The sequence below is a fragment of the Trichomycterus rosablanca genome, chromosome 17 (assembly GCF_030014385.1).
Source record: "Trichomycterus rosablanca isolate fTriRos1 chromosome 17, fTriRos1.hap1, whole genome shotgun sequence".
Taxonomy (NCBI): Eukaryota; Metazoa; Chordata; class Actinopteri; order Siluriformes; family Trichomycteridae; genus Trichomycterus; species Trichomycterus rosablanca.
This window is the reverse complement of record NC_086004.1, coordinates 9,511,729-9,533,280: the sequence shown is the minus strand read 5'-3', so window position 1 is coordinate 9,533,280 and position 21,552 is coordinate 9,511,729. Positions and strand designations below refer to the sequence as shown.

The window sequence follows — 21,552 nt, the reverse complement described above, 5'->3', positions numbered from 1 at the left end:
TTAAACAATTTAAGGTGCCATATATTATATCATTTAAACTCTTACAGTGTAGTGTAGTTTCTTACCTTTGTAGCTAATGCAGATTTTGCAACATTCATGTACACATATCTGTGCTTCTGCCCATTGTAGTTGTAATTGATTCTGGGAACTTCCGTGCCTACAGAGATGCCAAACAGCTACTGTAAACATAATGGAAGAAAGTGCTTCTTCTCACAGCCCCTGACATGGTCAAATGTAATCCAAGAACCATAAAAAAATATGTGTACAAACTGATTCACATTTTTAAAAGTATTAAGCACACGCATCTTAACAAGCTAGTGAAAAGCATGCAATTCTATTGCTTTACTGGCAAGCTGGTAAAGACTTATGTCTGGTGCCATGAGCAAGTAGAACTGCATGTCAGTTGTTGACCATATGTATTACATCGAGTATGTCTCAGATGCGCAGGTTACCATCCGAGTATGTTTAAAACAGCACTGTGCAGCACGCTCTCTCATAGACACACACACACAAGCAAACCACATTGGCCCGTCTTTGTCTGTGTACATCGTTGTAGCAATTTTTTAATTGCATTTTCTCCCCACTTTTCTCCCCACTTTTCTCCCGATTTAGTGCACTCAATTTGTCTTCCGCTGCTGAGGGATACCTGATTGCATCCGAGGAGAGCAGAGGGCCCTCCTCTTCTCGGCCATGCACTCTACACAGGCGTCTCTTCCACCGATCAGGGTACTAACACAGCGTATGAAGATCCCACCCACACATAGTCCGGTCCCCACCCAGCAGATACGGTGGCCAATTAGTATCTGCTGCAGGCACTGCCAATTATGCCCGCCAGATGGTGCCCAGCCAACCGGTGGCAATGCCGAGTTTCAAACCGAGGAGTTCAGAATCTCGGCGCTGGTGTGCTAGAGAAATATCCTGCTGCACCACCTGGGCACTTGTAGCAATTTTCTATATGTTTATCATGCACACTCAGGTCTATCTCACTTGTTCATGGTCTTTTTCTTTGCTAACACATAGCTCAACATTTTCACCGTGTTACCACTTTCTTTCCCTAAAAAAACAACCACAACGCTAAGAAATAAATAACTGATGTCAGTCAGCAATGGGAATTGTGGAAGTGGTTTGGTTTCCGCATGAATGATGCACAACATAGTAAAGTTTTGTGCAGATTATGCTGTAATAACTTTGCAGCTAAAGGAAGCAGCATGATGAATCTCAAACATTATCCACTGCAGTTTGCTGAGTCAGTGAAATTCTTCGAAGAGGAGCAGATGGGTAAAAGCTCTCACTGTCCCTTCATCTTTTGTAATAATGCACACTGTTTTTGTTATCTTTATTTATATTTGTTATACAGTATATGTACAAAACTACTTTTATTCATGTACAAAAACTATACAAGCTGTATGCTGGCTGTGCGATTGTCTTATATTTATTATCATTACTTTAAATATAACTTAGATATACAGTTTGATAAGTAAGTTATTATACAGCATGCTCTTTTTGGTGTTACAAATAAATACTGATACTTTAATATTAAGCATCGTTTCAGGCATATTGTATCATATTGTATATTGCCACTTCTCTAAAGAATATTGAGATACCAGTTTTTAGTCATATCGCACAGCCCTAATAATGACAGTTCTGTAAAATTCAGCATGAAGCATCTATACTCAAGGAGCATTAGGAACACCTGTTTTATACATACATTCACAAATGTACACTAGATGCACCTTGTGGGTATTCAATTACTAACTGTAGTCCACCTGTGTGATTTGTTAAATTGCTATAATATCACTGGGTTACCTTGAGTAAGTGTTTCAGGTTGGCAAAGTATTTTCCCATCTTTTTCTTTCAGAGAGGTCGCTGTTGTGTATTTTAGTGTAACCAAGTTTTCTCCTACCTCTGCATCCTATAGATGAAACAAACACGTTACAGCTCACATTTAATTTTTTAGTTACACACTAAGTAAGAAAAGCACCCAAGCCCCTGTACCTTGTCAGTAAGCGGCAGCACAAACCTCTTGTACCTAGCTTCGGTTTGAACATGGTTTGTGGCTGATGCAGATTGCTCTTTCAGTTTATCCAAATAGAACATCTCATACAGCCTGTAGTCATCATAGGCGATCACATCACAGATCACATGCCCATCTTCCTCGAAAGCATTGACATGATGATATACCACCATTGCGCCTGTGTGGTATTTGAGGCTAACTTCTTTTCTTGTGTTTCGATCAATGAGGTGAATTACTACTTGCTGCAAAGGTAAAAACAATACATTAAAAGTTATTTGGAAACTTTCAAACAAGCAATTGCTACAGATACTATACATTATACTTACATCCTCTGGCTGAAATTTTAGACAGGTGGACCAGCTGACCCCTCTAAGGTATGCGGTGGCCATTTTTAAAATGTCCAGCTTTAAGGGCTGCTCAATAAAGATGAAGTAGTTCTCAGTCATGCCAAAGCTGTGGTAGTAGCTTGGGGTGAGGAGGGAACGGCAGGGAACTGTGCACATAATCTCAACAATTGTCAAAGCAGGGGACCACTCAGGGCCTGCTAAGGGATTCAAGCAAAGGACTTATAAGTAAGTTATTATTATTTAATAGAATTTTAACATCATGTTTGATTACATTCATGACAGAATTGGTAAAACTGGTAATGTCAAACACAGGCATGGACAATTTTGTCCAATTCACCCGAAAGAAACCCACACAGACACGGGGAGAACTCCACACAGAAAGGATACAGACCGCCCCACCTGGGGATTGAACCCAGGACATTCTTGCTGTGAGGTAAAGTTAAAGTATGTAAAATGGAAATGTATGTCACTGCAGTCTTGGAGTTTCTACAATTGATTTCTACAAATACGCTAGCCAGTTCTAATGGTAATCTGCTATATCTTCATCTGTAAACAGTATAGTTTTATGCAAGGCTCTTGGTGGCATGTCAAAACTTGCTTAGCAGAGGTAATTAAAACAAGTCAGTCCAGCTGAGCCTTTATGATACACTTGCATTATCACTATTCTGTTTCATAATATTTCCACCGCTCAAAAACAACAAGAACAACTTCACATATTCAGACACGTAACACTTTTCATTTCATTTTATGTACCACTTTATCCTGGTAAGGGTCATCGCGGGTCTGTATTATCGGGAAACAATGGGAGCAAGGCAGTAATACCCTGGACAGAGCACGGATTCATCACAGGTTGTTGGCCAAAGTTACCGAAAAGCTTAAACTATCTGACCGGTCTTGAAGAGGCCAGTAAATGGGAAAATCACTTCTTACTTACGTTACGCAAGTGGCCATGACAAACATACAAGGTATGTAAAACAGATCAAATTTGCATAGTGTGCGCAAAGAATAAAGCTCATAACTTTGACCTCAACTGTTTGCTTACTTTGTTTAACTGGAGGAACCTTGAACAGGACATATTTTGATTTGCCTTTATCAGCAATCGATGTTCCCATGTTGTAAGTGTTGCCTTCTTTATCATAGTGTGGGTGAGATATGACGAGGCTCACACCAATATATTTTTTGTAGTCAACCTGGAAAAAAAAAAAAATTATTAAAAAGTTACAAAAAGAGACATTTGTTAGACTGAATAACAGGCTTAAGTCAAGACAGTTTGGAATGGACTTATTATCTTTGGTGTCAACACAATTCTCAATGCTTGGAAAACTGGAATCAACTAACTTAAATTTAATGCTTGATACCATGCCTTGAAACCTAGAAAAACCTAAATATTTAATTTTAAAAACAAAAAGCCCTCAGTGATGCCACGGGTATGGTTGGACGCTCTACAGCAAGGCCATGGCCATGATTTAAACATTAGGGGGGACCAAGTATACAGGATTGGTGAGAGGGGAGTGGATTTTTTACATTAGTATATTGGGGGATTCCACTATTCTTTTGCTGTTTTTTTTACCTTCTCCTGTCTCCAAATGACAACCATTGCCAGAGCTTACTTGTTTTAACATTTCACATTTAAAACAAAACTGCATGTGAATAATATGTATTATTATTTGTGTATTATTTAAAGCTAGCTGCTCAGTGGCACAGCTGGCAGCAAACGGTTTTGTCGCACATCATGTGAAAGGCTTAAGCACTGCATTAGGCAGCAATATGCACCCAGCCTCACAATGAGCAAAGCGCAAAACATTTATTATAACGTTTAATAACTGCTTTTTTTTTTTTACCTTGTCTTGAGTCTCCAGGGTCAATGGGTCAATCTTGCGAATATAATTGGTCTCAGATGTAGCATAATAGTCATTTCCATATTTAATTATGTTACCAAGACAGTTGTCTGTAAAGTCTGGAATAGTGTGATTAACAAAGGTGATGACTCTAAAATTAAAAAGACAAGTGGTTACACTTAATCCTTGACCATTTAAATATCCCTTTAAAAAACAAACAAACAAATAAACTACACTTACTTGGTAAAGACATTTTTGGATGGGTGTGGATAGGCCATGGTCCCCATCTCTGACACAACTATTCTGTTGGCTTTCATGTTACTGTTGTATGTGTCACTTCTGAGATATTTGCTTCTGAAAATAACCTCTCCTGCAAATAATTATTGCAGAAAATTGAAAAGCAAGCACTGAGTAACTCAATCTTCATTCAGACCTTTATGGGTAGTTTGTACTGATGTCAGGAGATCAAAACTTGTTCTGACTGAACACTAGTCCAATACTAGTCCAATAGGGACCAAAATAGTCCAAAATGGTCCTTGGAGGTAGGGTTAGCTGCTTAATGTTAATGGCTACATGCAACATATCAGAAAATGTGCAACAACATACATACACAAAAGAATTGTGCTGATAAAAACAACACTGTGCTATAAAGCAATATACACAATACAGACAATATACGTAATAGTTAATATATGCAGGCAAATTTAATTTGTGTTTATTTGTGGACTTGGCTTTTTTATTTTAATACTACAGGAGCACTATGCCATTGACTTATGACATTTGGCAACAAATGTATACAGCATTTCAAAGTTTAAATGATTGGCTGCTGTAAATCAATCAGATTGATTTTATAACGCATGGACGTAATAACCTAAAAATACCAATACTGTTAAAGTTTAAGTTGAAGTTAAAGTTTTAGTACCCATTTTAAGGCAGATCCAGTTTTCTGTCTTATTCATGTGTCAATGGGTATGCATTTGTCCACAGTCAAACAAGCTTTATATCACCATGGACTGTCATGCAAAAAAGGTCCTGCTTTAAAGTCAGTGCCCTAAACTTGAACTTAGAATAAGATGATAACAATAAAAAAATAACATAGCTTAATAATTCAATCACTGGCCATGTAAAAAACTACCTTGTTTAATTGTGAAGTTGTACAGAAGTGCCATTCCATCAAACCAATGGTTGTAGGAAGTTTCTCCAACTGAGAAGATACCAGGACCATTTCGAACAAGAGTACCTTGAAGCCATTCCGGAAGCGAGCCTAGATAAAATCAACATACTGTAGATCCTGGTACAGTGCACACTGTAAATTACAAATCTTGCCATGTCTTTTTGCTCACCTTTTACCTCTGCTTTTACAGGATCAGGGTGCTCTTGCTTGTTTTTGCCAAAATCATAAGACATCCTTCCTTGTGCTGACAATGCTTAACAGACACAGTTTACAAACAGTACAGCTCTCCGTGAAGTGTTCAGAACTGAAAATACTTTGCTATGAGCATATAGGTTCAGGGTTTTATATACATTGGCTAGGAAGGACTAATTGCCTTATCTAATTCTGTTGTTTATTTTCTAGCTTGAGTTACTCGAAACTTATCTTGATATTATACATTTATCTGTTAAGATACAACACTGCCAATAATTTGTAGCGATTACGGTGACCGTCTACATCCTGTAAACTAGTTCTCAGATCAACAAGTTGTGTGCAATTTTTTATGACTAAGAAAGAAATATAGTCAGTGACTCCCTCATATGGGCCTGTTTATATTATACAGCACTTAAAAATGATGAAAAATTATAATAAAAAAATATTTCATTCTTATTATTAAAGTCTGTTACATGTTATTCACTCAAGGAGGAACGAGGGATAAAAAGAGGAAGTTCAGACACTTCTGCCCTAGTTTTCTGTGTATGAGCTCTCCATTTATCTAGACACACATTAACGAATTAGTGGTAAAGTGAAAATGACAACGTAGCAGGAAAATCCTTACAGTCAACAATTATATTTTGCTGCTCATAGCGTATTCTTAGTTATTTCTCCTTTTTGCAGCCGACTGCATCTTTTCACCTGTACGAGGCGAGTTCATATACCGATCAGCCTTGTGCGTGGTGAGCCACACCCCGATCAGCACCATTCCTCGACTCCAATTTTTAGTGATTAGGAGGTGTGCCCCAATACACTCGTTCGTATAATGTATATAACCTGTACAGCTTTATTTTTAATCGCAATTTAGTCATGTGGTGTTTGTTGTTTTGTCCACCACCTAAATCTTTATGTTGTCTTGCATTGTCCTTTTGTTTACTTATTATATAGTAATAATAATTTTATCTACCATGCAGGTAAAACCTCATTTGTTGCAAATGCAAATATAATTTGTGTTAACTGTTATATTATTGGTGATAAAGCACATTGTAATATTATCATGACTCAACACAAATTACTTTATTGTGGCTTTATTATCAGTAGATATAATCAGTACAAATTCAGATTATGTTTGGAGAAGGTGTCAAAGTTGAATTCCAGAAGGCCAAGAGTCCGCACAGTTTGATCACCTGATCAAAGGCATCTCATTACAGATGTAGACAAATATTTTACTTATTAAAAGTAGTAATACTTATTTATAAATACATGGATCTTAGTCATTATGGGTCTAGAACCACCTAGAAACACTTGAAGCAAGGCAGAAGTACATCCTTGACAATGAATGACTATGGATGACAATTAATGCACTCACACATTCACTTCTCTGGTCACAGTTTAAAGCAGCCAATCCATCATGCATGTTATTATGAATATAAATAAAGTACCTGCGAGAAACCTAGGTGGAGCCAGGGAAAACATGCTAAACTTTTGATATATATTGTAGTGTAGGCTATCTGCGAGTAAAATCTTACTGCAAACCGCTCTTTTGTGGCTTTTATTAGAAGGCACTTTTAGATATACCAACCACTAAACTGTCTGCAAGCACAGCTAAGCTTTCTTGCGTTTCGTTCTCGACTAATATATATCCCAAAATAAATATAACTGCATAAATTGACTCTGCAGTAAACAAGGAACAACCTTCAAACAAATGTATTTTAAAAGATTCTTCTGTTCATTTTAGTTTATGCTATTTGTTAAATGAGAGGTTCATCTGCATTGAAAAACTAAGGGAGGGCCTAAGTGCCAGTGATAGCTCAGTGGTTAAGGTACTGGACTAGTAAACAGAAGGTTGCCGGTTCAAGCTACCACCACCAAGTTGCCACTGTTGGGTCCCTGAGCAAGGCCCTTAACCCTCAATTGCTCATTGTGTTCCGCTCAGTGTGTAAGTCGCTTTGGATAAAAGCGTCTGCTAAATGCTGAAAATGAAAATGTAAAAATGTAAATGCCAGAAGCCGAGTTTTAGTGGATACTCAGTAACATGTACCATTAGTAGTAGTTACGTAGTCACTTGTACTTCTTACTACAACTGCATTATGTATGTGTCTGCCAATATATTTATATATTGACTTGAGTTCATGTCGTGGAGGGGCCCCCCTCTGCCATGGGCCCCAGTGCACCTGCCACCCCCCCCCCCCCTCCCCCGTAGTTACGCCACTGCCATGTACCCATTTAATGTACCCATACTGTATGACTTCTAGCGAATGGCTTTACTGAGTCTATAACTCGGCTTCATTTCAGCACTTTTCAGACGCTCCCTTAGTTTTTCAACGCAGATAAACTTTGCATTTAACAAATAGCGAAAACTGATATTAACAGAAGAACTTTTTGAAATACATCTGTAGTTTGTTCCTTGTTTACTGCAGAGTCAGTTTATGCAGTTATATTCATTTTTGGATATACACTGACCGAGAACGAGACGAAAGAAACTCGAATGTCAGGAGAATGTCCAATAAAAAAAACTAACTTTACCATGGCTACTTTACCCGAGCTTTTTGACCAATGCGGATTGGAATACAGCCAAAATTGCTCAGCATTCATTAGCATTACAATAGTGTTTTACAACCTAAAATTAACATTATTATGACCTATAATGATATTTAATTCTCGGAGTAGAGTAGCAGCGTTACCTTTGAGTCAGAACTACTTACTATGATCTGAACACAAGTTGTTATTGTACATCCTTCCTTACCGTTTTCACTGTATTGTTTTGTATCTTTAAAATCCAAGTACACAATTCCTAAAATGTCTTCAACACGTCCGTATTTTAGTGGCTGTTACTCAATGTAAAAGCATAAATATACTAAATATTTTGTAATCGCTTCATGAAACTGTATTATGTTTTTTTATGTGGGAGCTACAAATTTCCCGATTCAGTTGAGGTTATGAATCGGCTCATCTGATTCATTTAAATGAATCTGCATACAGTAGCAGTAATGTCTCCCCTTTAAGATCTTTCAAGGCCGCACATTTTTCAAGGCAGTTTCAAGTTTAATAAGTTTATTAGCTAATATTAAGGTACTACTAGATAACTCTTTTATGCATTTTTTTTTTTTAATTTTTCTCCCACTTTCACTGATCTCCATTATCAATTGTCTCGTAGTGCACGCTTTTTGATCAACCAGCAGAGGTCGTAACTGCAGCATAAAACAACAGTCTCTGGCTAAAGCCCAGAGAAAACCCAAACCGACAATCTAAGGCCTATTCCCACTACATGCAAACTGTAAACTTAAAATAAGCTATGCATTTAAGCAATTAATTTAAATAGCATTTTAATAACATACAAACACTTGATTGATGTAATATCTTAATACATTTAACTAGGCAGTACTGCCCCAAACAGGAAGAGCATCTGTAGCCAAAAATAATTGTTACAAATCGTGTCCACTTCTTCTTCAGTACACAGTACATACATTAGAATAATTACAACATACAACATTTGAGATATAACCAAGTACAATATTATACACTACGCTGGATGAAAATCTTTGTATGGTTTCTCATTTTACTCAAATATTCAGAAAGAAAAATATAACAGGCTTGTGCTTCATGACATGGCACATTATGATAAAAGTAGCCATTATTAGATGGGTAAATTGTGGAAATAAGGGTATGCACATGGTCAGCAATAATACACAGATGTTGTGGCATTTTAATGATGCTTGATGAACCAAAATCATTATTTATTGTTTCATACAGGCTAATTATTTTTCACATAGTGAGCTATAAGATTTGATGTCTTCACTGAAGGCTTTGTAATCAGATTAAATTATATTTTGAAGATTATCTAAACACAGCATCACAAATGGATAAGACAAAGCATTGGCAACACTCTCTGTCTGTTGTATACGAGTCTGTTGTATAAAGTCAGCAATGGGAACTTGCTGGAACTGTTGGCTAAATAAAACACTGTGTTGCTTATTGTTAAAACCAGTATTTTAATCAGTTTTCTGTCTGTATTTTATACGTAAAATGTATTAAAATGCATACTCTGCATCAGTCTGAAGGCCAACACACACACACAGTAGTCAAAGGGGAATGGATATGTCTCTAGCAGCACAGCTACATTTTGCCTATTTCTTTTTACTGAATTGCTCTGGTCAAGTACATCCATTGATTCTTTAGAATAAGTAGGTCAGGGCATTCAGCTTTATATTCTTAAACAAATGCATAGTTTTTTGACAATGGGTTTGGGATGATTGTCTCGCTGAAAGATAAACCACCTGACCATTTTCAGCTGTCTTTCAGAAGGCTTTTCAAGAATTTGTGTTTACTTGGCAGCATCCATTTTTCCTTTAATCTTGTTGGGTTATGAAGGTGTGAAAGTAGCAATTTGCTTTGTAGTACAGTAAAAAATAAAATCTCCAAAATATTTTCACCATGGCTCAGAAATTTGCTTGTCTTTCCAAAATGTTTGTTGACATAAATGATGCATGGTTCTGGCTGTTTAAGTTAGGAAGACTGGGGAATAAAAAGCCCATGCAGATCCAGATGAACAGGGAAATTAATGGTGGCACGAGCTATCTCTGTGAAGTCCTTTGCATCCAAAACCAACATGAAGGGTGGCTTCTGAGGATTGACTGAGACAACAGATGACAGAACAACACCTGAAAGAAAAACACAAACAGAATGTTTTTTCCCTTATTACCACATTACCCATTAGTCACAGGCATTACATAGTTACAATTAAGTATTTGCAACTGTTTACCATCATCTTCATCTACCGCACCCGGTGATGCTACAAACTTTGGTTCTGATGGGAAGCAATCTTCCTCTGTCCATTCTATGTGTGTCTTTGTGGCTGTGTCCACTTTTGCAATCTGCAGTTGTTATACACAAATGAATTGCAGTACATATATGTAAATTTAGACTATGTAGATGATCTAGGGTATGTCTGACAAATTTGACACAAGTTAGATATATTAGACAGGATTTGTGAGTTTCTTGTTTTATGTTACCTTATTTGATTGTGGTAACCATTCCACCCGTGAGCCATAGAAATATCTGTATTTCTTTCCATTGTATTTGTAGTTGATTTCAGGTAACTCTAAACCTGTAAAGAAGCCAATAAGAGCACTGTATTTCTTACATACAAATAAAATGTTCACATATGTTTTACTATTTTTATCTAGGGGTTTAACAATAATGCAGATACTTTGTAATTTCTGGATTGCAGGCAGATATGCAATCTGTGGCTACAAGGCCATGCTGTAGTGCATGTAGAATAAGGTCTGCTTTTTGTCTTGCTGAAATATTTATAGATTTTCCAGGAAAAAACGTTGCCCTGATGTCTTTCTAAAATCCCAATACACCTCTGCCTCAATCGTACTTTCCACATACGCCATAGAAACAGTCTTTTTTGTCTTTGGCATTGAGATTTCAACATTTGTTTTCCTGGAAACAAGCTGAAATGTGGACTTATCTGACCACAGTGCACATTTCCACTTGAGCAAAGATAACTTAGGGCTGTTTTTGCTTTTTGTGTAACATAGTTTCAGTTTTTTGCAGGTGGATTTCTCGATGCAGCGAGGTACTGTGTTAAGTTACTTAACACTTTAGAGCCCATATATCCATATTTATCTATATTAATTATTTATCCATATTTATCTATATTAATCACATTATTATATACTTTTTTTGATCTGGCATCAAATTCAATGTCAGTTCACATTTGCTTTATATTGCACCAGTAGTGCCTCTTCTTTTCCTATATCTCAGTAATGAAATATGTAATAAGATGATGTAGCCAACGGGATCTAGATCTATGTGATTTAACCCCAAACACATTTTTGAATGATATAAAAAGTGTTACCACATGGGATGAGTTTGTGATTCTGACCTTGAAACAATGTTTCTGGTGTGCAGTACACAGAGCCATCCTTCTGAAGTGCAGCTGTAGATGATGTGTTCTCTAGTGTCACAAGGTTGCTTCCTAATGAATTTCCCTGTAAATAAAACATGTTTATTTTGCCATATGAAACGTCTTAGAGAAATATTGTTACTGAATGGCTAATGCATTTGTATCCTCAGTAATAACCTTAAAGTCAGCATTGATAGGTAGGACAAACCGCTGACATATTGGTGGAGAGATGTCCTTACTGCTCTTATTCGATGTTCTGTTTTCCCTCATGTTCTTTATGTAGAACATGTCATATAGACTGTTGTCTTTGTATGTGATCAGGTCAAACACTACATGACCGTCTTCCTCATAAGCATTGATGTGGTGAAAAACAACAAATGCATTCCCATAGAACTTGGTGCTCAGAGCCTTTCCTGTCTTTTTGTTGATAACATGGAACAGCGTCTACAAAAATAACAAAATGAATTTAATAATGGAATTATGCTAAATAATATAAAACAATTACACTTATTACAATTATTGACACTTACATTGTCATCTTGGTCAAATTTAAGGCACCTGCCCCAGGTGACTCCTCTAATTTGTGCTGTGGCCAGCCTGACAATGTCCAGCTTGAACGGCTGCTCAACAAAAATGATGTAGTTTTCCGTCATCCCAAAGCTGTGAAAGTAGCTGGGAAATAGAGTGGAACGGAATGGAATGGAACAGATCTGCTGCAGATTCTTCAGTGCAGGATTCTTCAAATCTATATGGTTTATGTATTTAATTAAATATGAAAATATAAAAGGTTAAAGAAAACAAGATAAGTGCATTGAAATAATAAATAGGATTACACTGTTGGATTAATATACAAGGTAAAAAACATCAGAGTACCAATTGTGTCTGTTAGCTCATATTTATAGATGTGAGCATTGTATCATCAAATCATGAATTAAGTTGGTGGCTAGCTTATAGTCTTAGAGAGAAAAAAAACATGAAAAATGCTTAATTTTAGAAAACAATGGGTGAATAAAAATAATTTTAAGAACAACCTTAAGGATAATAAATGCAGTCAGACAGATTATCTGACCTGTAATGTCTCTTATAAAATACATCCAATTTTTGGGTGACCCTCAGTACCTAAGAACACCAAGCTATGGAAAACAAGGAAAATACCACCTGTCCAACTGTTGCAAACTGAATTGATTGGACATAGCTTGTAAATGCCCACAAAAGCATTGTCAAAACAAAAAATAAAGCCATGAAGTCCAGAGAACTGACTACAGATTTCCACAGTCAAACTGGGTCAAGACATAGACCTCAAAAATGTTAAATGTGAAGAAGACTGGCACAGTTATAGGCCTTCCTAGAGTTCTCATCTGGGTAAGAAGGGACTTGGTCAGGAAGTTAAGCAAAAACCCAATATCACTTATAAAGGGCTTTTTAAAGTCTTTGGACTAACTGGATGGATACCCATTCAATAATCCACTGACCTGGATACAAAAATACACTTTCATCTGTAATTCCTGCCAAAAAAGACTTCTAGTATTGAATAGAGGCTGAATCACTTTGTGAATACAAGATTTATTTTTATGTCAATTTTTTAAATCTTAAAACATGTTTTCACTTCATCATTATAAGTGATTAAGTGCAGACCATGATAAAAATGCCAATAATATATATTCCCAATCAAATTCACAACATAATAAATTGTGCAAAAGGGGACTGAATACTTTCTAAATCCACTGTATGTCTGAATAAACATTTTGAACTTAAACAAGAAGACTAATAGACTGTAGACATTACTAATGACATCACACACAATGCTAATCCTGTTACTTACTTTTCTTGTCCTTTAAATCTGTTGCATGAGCTGGCACCTTAAAAATGACATATTTGGGTTTGCCTAATCCGATGATAGCAGTCCCCATGTTATAGGTGTTCCCCTCATCATCATAGTGAGGGTGCGATGTAGCCAAGTTCAAAGCAATATGGTTCCTGTAATTGACCTTAAATAAGTGAAAACAGAACAAGATTAGAATGATCTTTAGTGGAAATGGATACAGAGTTTGAAAAAAAATGTCGAGAAATGACAAAATTATTTCAACGTACTCTTCCTGTAGTATCAAGAGTCAGTGGGTTAATTTGGTTGATGTATTGTATTTCTGATGATGCATAGTAATCGTCTCCGTATCTTATAATGTTTATAAGGTTGTTGTCTGTGAAGTTTGGAATGACTTTAAGCAGGTAAGTAAAGGCCCTGAAAAATGGATAAAGAAATATTTGGTCAGATAAAAAGCAGATACTCCAAATGATTACTCAGATGATAAGTTTGTTACTTTGAGAATATATTCTTGCAGGGATCGGGAACCGATAAGGTCCCAAATTCTGTCACCACAATCCTGTTGGCAGTAATGTTTTTCTTGTAAGTATCACTCTTGAGGAATTTGCTTCTGTAGTACACCTCACCTGACAAAAAGAAATAGCAATCATTTTTGGTTCAGGTGAGCACCTAGTGGTGCTAGATGCCACAGCATAAAGCAGATGTGTCAACTTGAAAAGGGCAAACTTTATTTTTCCTTTTGTTTGTTGTTTAGTCTAGTAATTTCCATCTCCCACCAATACCAATCAGCAGTGGATTCCCATGGTATGCATGGTATGAAGGCTCATGCTATACTCTATGTGTATCCTCCACTGCTTGTGCCAGTGTCTCAACCAGTCAACAGAGGTCCCTATTGCAGTGGTAATGAGAAGAAACCTCATCATGGCATATTGTCTGTTGAGCACCTGGCCGGCTGATAGAATATCTGAGATTTTAACTTAAGGCCTTGGACTATCTACAATAGCGGGCTAGAGAAAAAATCTGTGTTGTTGATATTTTGGGTCAAAATAAGTTGACAGATATCTTCTAAAAGGAAGACACTTTTACATGCACATTTTTTAAGACTGACAAAATAAAAATAAACTAGGACCAAACGTAAAATATTTCTACACTGGAGAACAGGATGAGCCACCGTACTAAATGGTTACATAAAAAAAATATATGAACATGTTAGGCCCAGCAAAATATGAAGTTTGACCAGTGTCCAAACGTTTGCATTAGACTGTACATACACAATTTGCATGTTTACGTACAACAGAATGATTTTCTTTGCATATCCTAGCTGGAAAAAATTGAGGTCAGAGTACAGGTTCAGGCTTTAAAAAACTGGCATGATTTTGGGGTTAAGGACCTTGCTCATGAACAACACTGACAGATTGTTCTTAAACTTTCAACCATCTGTACCACTAAAGTCCTAAAAATAAGCCACAAACAAATCACTATGAAATGTCCAGTTTAGGCACAGGTAACTCTTTCTTCATGTATGCTTAGGATTTCACCTACCATCTTTAAATGTAAAACTGTGAATGAGGGCCATTCCATCAAACCAGTGGTCGTAGGATGAATTTCCAATTGTAAAGAGACCAGGTCCATTGCGTAGAAGTGTCCCTTGAAGCCAGGGTGGTATTGTGCCTAAAAAATATATAGTAGTCACATTATAACCTTTAACTGTAGTATTTTGATCTGTTGACTGTGGAGGCTTTTGAAGTGCACTGAACCTACACTAATCAGCCATAACATTAAAACCACCTCCTTGTTTCTACAATCACTCTTCATTTTATCAGCTCCACTTACCATATAGAAGCACTTTGTAGTTCTACAATTACTGACTGTAGTCCATCTGTTTCTCTACATGCTTTGTTAGCCCCTTTTCATGCTGTTCTTCAATGGTCAGGATTCTCCCAGGACCACTACAGAGCAGGTATTATTTGGGTGGTGGATCATTCTCAGCACTGCAGTGACACTGACATGGTGGTGGTGTGTTAGTGTGTGTTGTGCTAGTATGAGTGGATCAAACACAGCAGTGCTGCTGGAGTTTTTAAACACCTCACTGATGGACTGAGAATAGTCCACCAACTAAAAATATTTCCAGCCAACAGCGCCCCGTGGACAGCGTCCTGTGACGACTGATGAAGGTCTAGAAGCTGACCAACCCAAACAGCAGCAATAGATGAGTGATCATCTCTGACTTTAAATCTACAAGGTGGACCAACTAGGTAGGAGTGTCTAATAGAGTGGACAGTGAGTGGACACGGTATTTAAAAACTCCAGCAGCGCTGCTGTGTCTTATCCACTCATACCAGCACAACACACACTAACACACCACCACCACGTCTGTGTCACTGCAGTGCTGAGAATGATCCACCACCTAAATAATACCCGCTCTGTGGTGGTCCTGTGGGGGTCCTGACCATTAAAGAACAGGGTGAAAGCAGGCTTAAAAAAGTATGTAGAGAAACAGATGGACTACAGTCAGTAATTGTAGAACTACAAAGTGCTTCTATATGGTAAGTGGAGCTGATAAAATGGACAGTGAGTGTAGAAACAAGGAGGTGGTTTTAATGTTATGGCTGATCAGTGTATTATCATGTTAATGGAACCAGATTAAAATGACTTGTGCTTTGTGACATGGCACATTAAAATGCTGAAGGTAGTGTCTTTCATCAACAAGGCTTTTTTGCCTGCATAACTAACGCTCACTGGATGTTTTTTGTTTTTGTACCATTTTTGTGTAAACTCTAGTGGCCAAAGTGCATAAAAACTCAAAGGTTTAGAAGTGTATGATGAGTGGCATCTTCAACCATGGCAAAGTCACTCAGATTAAATTTGTCAATTCATTAACTGATGCCCTTGATCTCTTTTTAAAGTTGACAATGGTGACAAACGTGTGCAGCCAAATTCAGATTCAGTCTAAACACTATGTGTTTTTTTTTCTAAACCAACCACTGCATTTCTGCTGATCTCTTTAAACACTTTATTTATTCACATTTATTCAGATGTCATAGTGCTTCAATTATGACAAAGCAAAAATCTAGACTGATAAAATTTTGCCCAGAAAATTTAGTGTGTTCTCTCTATCTGGTATGTAAAATACGTCCACAGTGGAAAGCAGAATAAGCCACAGCACCAAATTTATCATTGCTATAGTGCAAGCTCCACAACTCTGGCATCACCTAAACACTTATGCTAGAGACCAATCACGTGCCAATAGGACCTGAAAAGGAAAACATTAAACAAAAAAAATGCTCATAGAATTGGATACATGAGAATGCATGTTTATTTCCAATAAAACAGTATTTTTTAAGATTGACAGAAACTCTTGCTAACAGGCATTTATTGCATGTTGAATCTGACTTTGACTGATTATTTGTTTGCTTGTTTTACCACACCTCCTGCCAATCTCATTAAAGACTTGTATAGATGTTTAAATGTGTATATTCATGTTTATTAATGTGTTAATCTATTATAGAGTCTATAAAATAAAACATAATGTAAAACAATTAAAACACAACATGAATCAAAAACGTAAGTGCCTTTAAATGCTGCGCACCATACTACATAATCCTCACCCATGCATTAACTGTTACCTAAAATCATTGCTGTTATGAATGTTATGAAAGTCATGCCTACCTGACACTTCCGCTTTTACAGGCTCAGGTGTCTCTGTGCCATTTCTGCACAGTATTGCTTCCAAGTTGTCAGCTGATTCTGCCATGTTTTGCTAGTGGTGAGAAACCTGTCTTTTAAATTTACCCTCATGGAACGTACAGTAGGCAGGCCATCGATAATGCTTCTGTATTTATTTCCTGCCTGTGGTTACAAAGTACACCTGTGGTAGCAAAATCTGACTCATCAGTGAATCATTATTTTGAACCAGTTCCCTTTATCAGGTCAGCTGAATCAGTTCACTGATCAATCCTTCTGGATCAAACCTTTTTGTTTGCAAAATATATATTTCTCACAATTTAAACAAAAAAACCCCCATAAAATCTTGCTTGATCTTTGTGTTATGCATGAGTGTTATATGTCTGTCAGTCTGCATGGCTGCTTTGAGATCAGTGTCACTAAGTAGATGTAACAGATGTTGGTTGCCAAAAATAAAACAAGCCAAGTGACATAATTTCTCAATCTCAAAAAAACAACAACATATTACTCAATCAAAATTGTCTGACCACTGGAATAGGAAATATGAAGAAATATGAAGAAATATTAAAAATGCAAATAAAAAATGCAGTGTTTCACATTTATTTAGACTTTTATTTCATTGCAGACAGTATAAACACCAAATATTGTATGCTTTCTCTGGTCAGTTTCATTTATATAGTAATATACAACTATTCCTGCATTTTGGGCATACAACACACTCCGAACAAGTTGGGATGATAAAGCATTTTCCACTTTAAAGTTTAATATAAGGCTTCTTTTTTGCTCAGTAAAGTTTTAAGTGACATTTGTGAATGTAACTCTGTATTGTAGTGCTTGACAAAGGTTTGCCAAAGTAATCTCTTGCCCATGTGGGTATATCAGCTATTGCTGAGGGATTGTAGATCATGAGTGTTTATCTTAGGCTTGCACCCTTGCCATTTACACACTAAAATTCCTCCAGATTTCTTGAATTGTTTAATGATATTATTGTGGTACATTGTTTTTAAACATTTCAGTAATTTCCTCACACATTTGTTGACAAACTGGAGATCTATCTTTGCTCCTCAAACACGTGAATGCTTTTATGAATACTGCTTCTGTACCAAATTATGATTACAATCACATAATTATTTAGTTTCTCATTACGAGCCCTAAACTGCCCCTTCCAAACTTTACTTCAGAATGTATTGCAGGCCTGAAATGCAGGAATGGAGGTAAATTAACAAATAAAATGTAGTTGACCAGACAAAACAAGAAATATCTTTGAAGAAGCTATACTTTATTTGTCACATATACATATACAGTACGATGAAATTCTGTCTTTGCATATCCCGGCTTGTTTGGAAGCTGGGGTCAGAGCGCAGGGTCAGCCATTGTATGGCGCCCCTGGAGCAGATAGGATTAAGGGCCTTGCTCAAAGACCCAACAGTGGCTGCATAGCAGAGCCTGGATTTGAACTGCCAATCTTCCGGTTGATAGCCCAAAGCTCTACCCACTAGGCTACCACTGTCCCTAAATTATTTATACTGTCTGCAATTAAATAAAAGTTAAAGTAAATGTAAAAAACACTTTTATTTTAAGCTGCATTATCCATACTGTCCCAACTTTCTGATTTGAGGTTGTAAAAGTAGTCCTGTGTGGGAACAGTTGCAGTAAAAGCACTTACTAAGAAAGACATACTGTATATTTGCATACCAACACTTTGCAGCATGCTACTTGGCCTATTTAGACTTGAATACACATGTCGGCTTAAATTCAAAGCTGCATGTGGGGTGTACGTCAAATAAGGCACATCAGCCATGAAACACTATCATCTTTGTATACGTGACTTGGCACGATGATAAAGAACTAGAGCTGTTAAAGGTGGCTCAGCCACATACTACAAGGGGGATGAATGCTGATAAGTTAACATTTACTGTACATTTTAGATTTTTGTTTGTTATCAATGTCTGATTCATAAAATTAAAGTTACTAGTCATATTTATACAGATTTCAGTCGTTAGAGGAGGAACATTTCTTTTTTAAATGTACTTTTTTAGAGTATTACTCTGCACCATTATTTAAGATTCTGCTGTTTATTCCTGGCAGGATACACATTTACAAAAAAAAAACACAGGACACTTGTAAATCTTCTACCTTGTAACTGACTATGGGGTGTCACTAGACTGTCATTTAGTACAAGTCCCTGCCTCTTATCTCTGGTTGTGCAGGCTGTGTGTTGTGATGTTAATGTCAGCCTGCACAAAAAGAAAATTGTGCACAGGTTATTTACAAATGCACCATTATTACACTGCACATTCTGCTAATCATGGATAAAGCATCTATTGTAATGAACACAAAGCCCTGCCAGCCAGACCTACTGTTGTGATTATACTTTCTTTTGGGGTGGCTTACGTCAACATCCTTTAAATATGGACGGACACTGGACCGCCAGTCAAAGTGTTCTGGACAAGAGGGCAAGATGGACAGACATCCCCTCTCCCATCTCTTGCTTGTAGTCATTCTCAGTTCTGCTGCTGTTCTTGGGGAAGATGAAACTGAGACCCTGTCCTGCCCACACCACCAAAAAGCTTTTGACGGTTCCTGTTATGAGTTTGTTTCCCTGCAGCGCACCGTTGTTGATGCTCAGAGTTGGTGTGAGCGCAGCGGTGGACACCTAGCGTTCATCCAGAACGATGAGACACAGCAGTTTCTTCAGGAACATTTGCAGTCTGGAAAACACTGGTGGCTGGGATTGGCGCCTGCCTCGTTCAACCTCAGCCTGGATCTGGATGATGCTGCCAACGGCAAGTGGTTTGGACTAACAGCACTTTTTATCTAAATGACAGAAAATGTACTATATGACCAAATGTATGTGGGCAACACATGTAATAATTCAGCTCAAATGTTTTATTCATTCCTGCATATAAAATCAAGGAGTTTAGTTCAATACCTTAACCACTATGCTACAACTGATCTATGTTCCCACATGACAAAGTGTGGATCATAAAGACGTAATTTGATGTAGAGGAACTCCACTGGCCTGACCACAGCACACTTTTGGGATAAAATTGAATGTACATTGCAAGTCAGGTCTTTGGTGCCTGACATCACTTTTGCTGTTTTGGCTAACTGGGCACAGATGTTTATAGAAAAACTTCATATTAATGTCTATGGTTTTGGGAGGATTTCCAACAAACGTATAGTCAGGTGTCTTCATACTTTTGGCTTTACAGTGTAATTAGATAATGCTAACTATGCACTTTGGAATGAGTCTGCTTTAGTCTGCTTATGTTTTTTTGTTTCAATGAACCGTTTGAAGATAATAATTTGGCAACGGTGATCTGTATTATAAATGCTCCAGCCGTTTGGCACTCGTCAATTGAGTGTCTATGATTCCTTATCAGTAATGGAAACTTGTGAAATGGGGTTGACAGAAGGTTGTCCAAATATTATTTAGTAATTTCTGCTTACGTACAGCCACTAGTACTTGAATTGTTGGGGTTTTATTTTTTCATAAATCAAAATGTATTTGCCAAATAAACAACTGTACTGCTATCAATAAAATCAAACGTTTAAATCAAAACTATAGTATATAAACCTGGAGGCTTACCTGCAAATGTATCAATTATACACCGATCAGGCATAACATTATGACCACCTCCTTGTTTCTACACTCACTGCCCATTTTATCAGCTCCACTTACCATATAGAAGCACTTTGTAGTTCTACAATTACTGACTGTAGTCCATCTGTTTCTCTGCATGCTTTGTTAGCCCCCTTTCATGCTGTTCTTCATGCTGGTCAGGACCCCCACAGGACCACCACAAAGCAGGTATTATTCAGGTGGTGGATGATTCTCAGCACTGCAGTGACACTGACACGGTGGTGGTGTGTTAGTGTGTGTTGTGCTGGTATGAGTGGATCAGACACAGCAGCACTGCTGGAGTTTTTAAATACCGTGTCCACTCACTGTCCACTCTATTAGACACTCCTACCTAGTTGGTCCACCTTGTAGGTGTAAAGTCAGATACGATCACTCATCTATTGCTGCTGTTTGAGTTGGTCATCTTTTAACCCTCATCGCCCACGGGGCGCTGTGTTTTTGGTTGGTGGGCTATTCTCAGTCCAGCAGTGACAGTGAGGTGTTTAAAAACTCCAGCAGCACTGCTGTGTTTGATCCACTCATACCAGCACAACACACACTAACACACCACCACCATGTCAGTGTCACTGCAGTGCTGAGAATGATCCACTACCTAAATAATACCTGCTCTGTGGTGGTCCTGTGGGGGTCCTGTGGGGGTCCTGACCATTGAAGAACAGGGTGAAAGCAGGCTAAAAATAAGTATGTAGAGAAACAGATGGACTACAGTCAGTAATTGTAGAATTACAAAGTGCATCTATATGGTAAGTGGAGCTGATAAAATGGACAGTGAGTGTAGGAACAAGGAGGTGGTTTTAATGTTATGGCTGATCTGTGTTTGTTAATTATGTAATATCTTATCTATTATAAATCTTATCAGTCATATATTTCATGACATAACGTGCACAAAGCATACAATTAAGATCTGCACGCTATCTTTTT

The 21,552-nt window shown here is 37.4% G+C and overlaps 3 protein-coding genes across 3 annotated transcripts in view; 1 reads left to right on the top strand and 2 right to left on the bottom strand.

The window, feature by feature from the left end:
* Nucleotides 1-8,386, bottom strand: part of bco1 (beta-carotene oxygenase 1) — a 50,632-nt gene extending 42,246 nt beyond the window's left edge. Inside the window, exons 1-10 of the mRNA XM_063013178.1 lie at nt 8,312-8,386; nt 5,543-5,626; nt 5,335-5,463; nt 4,440-4,569; nt 4,203-4,350; nt 3,404-3,551; nt 2,341-2,558; nt 1,996-2,256; nt 1,807-1,912; nt 66-157 (exon numbers count right to left, since the gene is read on the bottom strand). Coding sequence (XP_062869248.1) covers nt 66-157; nt 1,807-1,912; nt 1,996-2,256; nt 2,341-2,558; nt 3,404-3,551; nt 4,203-4,350; nt 4,440-4,569; nt 5,335-5,463; nt 5,543-5,606 — 1,296 coding nt within the window. The 5' untranslated portion in view covers nt 5,607-5,626; nt 8,312-8,386. The remainder of the gene's footprint in view (nt 1-65; nt 158-1,806; nt 1,913-1,995; nt 2,257-2,340; nt 2,559-3,403; nt 3,552-4,202; nt 4,351-4,439; nt 4,570-5,334; nt 5,464-5,542; nt 5,627-8,311) is intronic.
* A 488-nt stretch (nt 8,387-8,874) lies between these two features.
* On the bottom strand, nt 8,875-17,137 carry bco1l (beta-carotene oxygenase 1, like). The gene is made up of 11 exons (XM_063013121.1): nt 16,971-17,137; nt 14,844-14,972; nt 13,798-13,927; nt 13,571-13,718; nt 13,302-13,467; nt 12,010-12,224; nt 11,657-11,923; nt 11,459-11,564; nt 10,578-10,672; nt 10,328-10,439; nt 8,875-10,226 (listed from the first exon to the last, which is right to left on the bottom strand). The coding sequence occupies exons 1-11, from the start codon at nt 17,053-17,055 to the stop codon at nt 10,072-10,074; spliced, it is 1,608 nt and encodes a 535-aa protein (XP_062869191.1). The 5' UTR covers nt 17,056-17,137; the 3' UTR covers nt 8,875-10,071.
* Nucleotides 17,138-19,446: 2,309 nt separating this feature from the next.
* pkd1l2a (polycystic kidney disease 1 like 2a) overlaps nt 19,447-21,552 on the top strand; it is a 30,608-nt gene continuing 28,502 nt past the window's right edge. The window contains exon 1 of the mRNA XM_063012872.1: nt 19,447-19,771. Within this exon, the coding sequence (XP_062868942.1) occupies nt 19,447-19,771 (325 nt within the window). The remainder of the gene's footprint in view (nt 19,772-21,552) is intronic.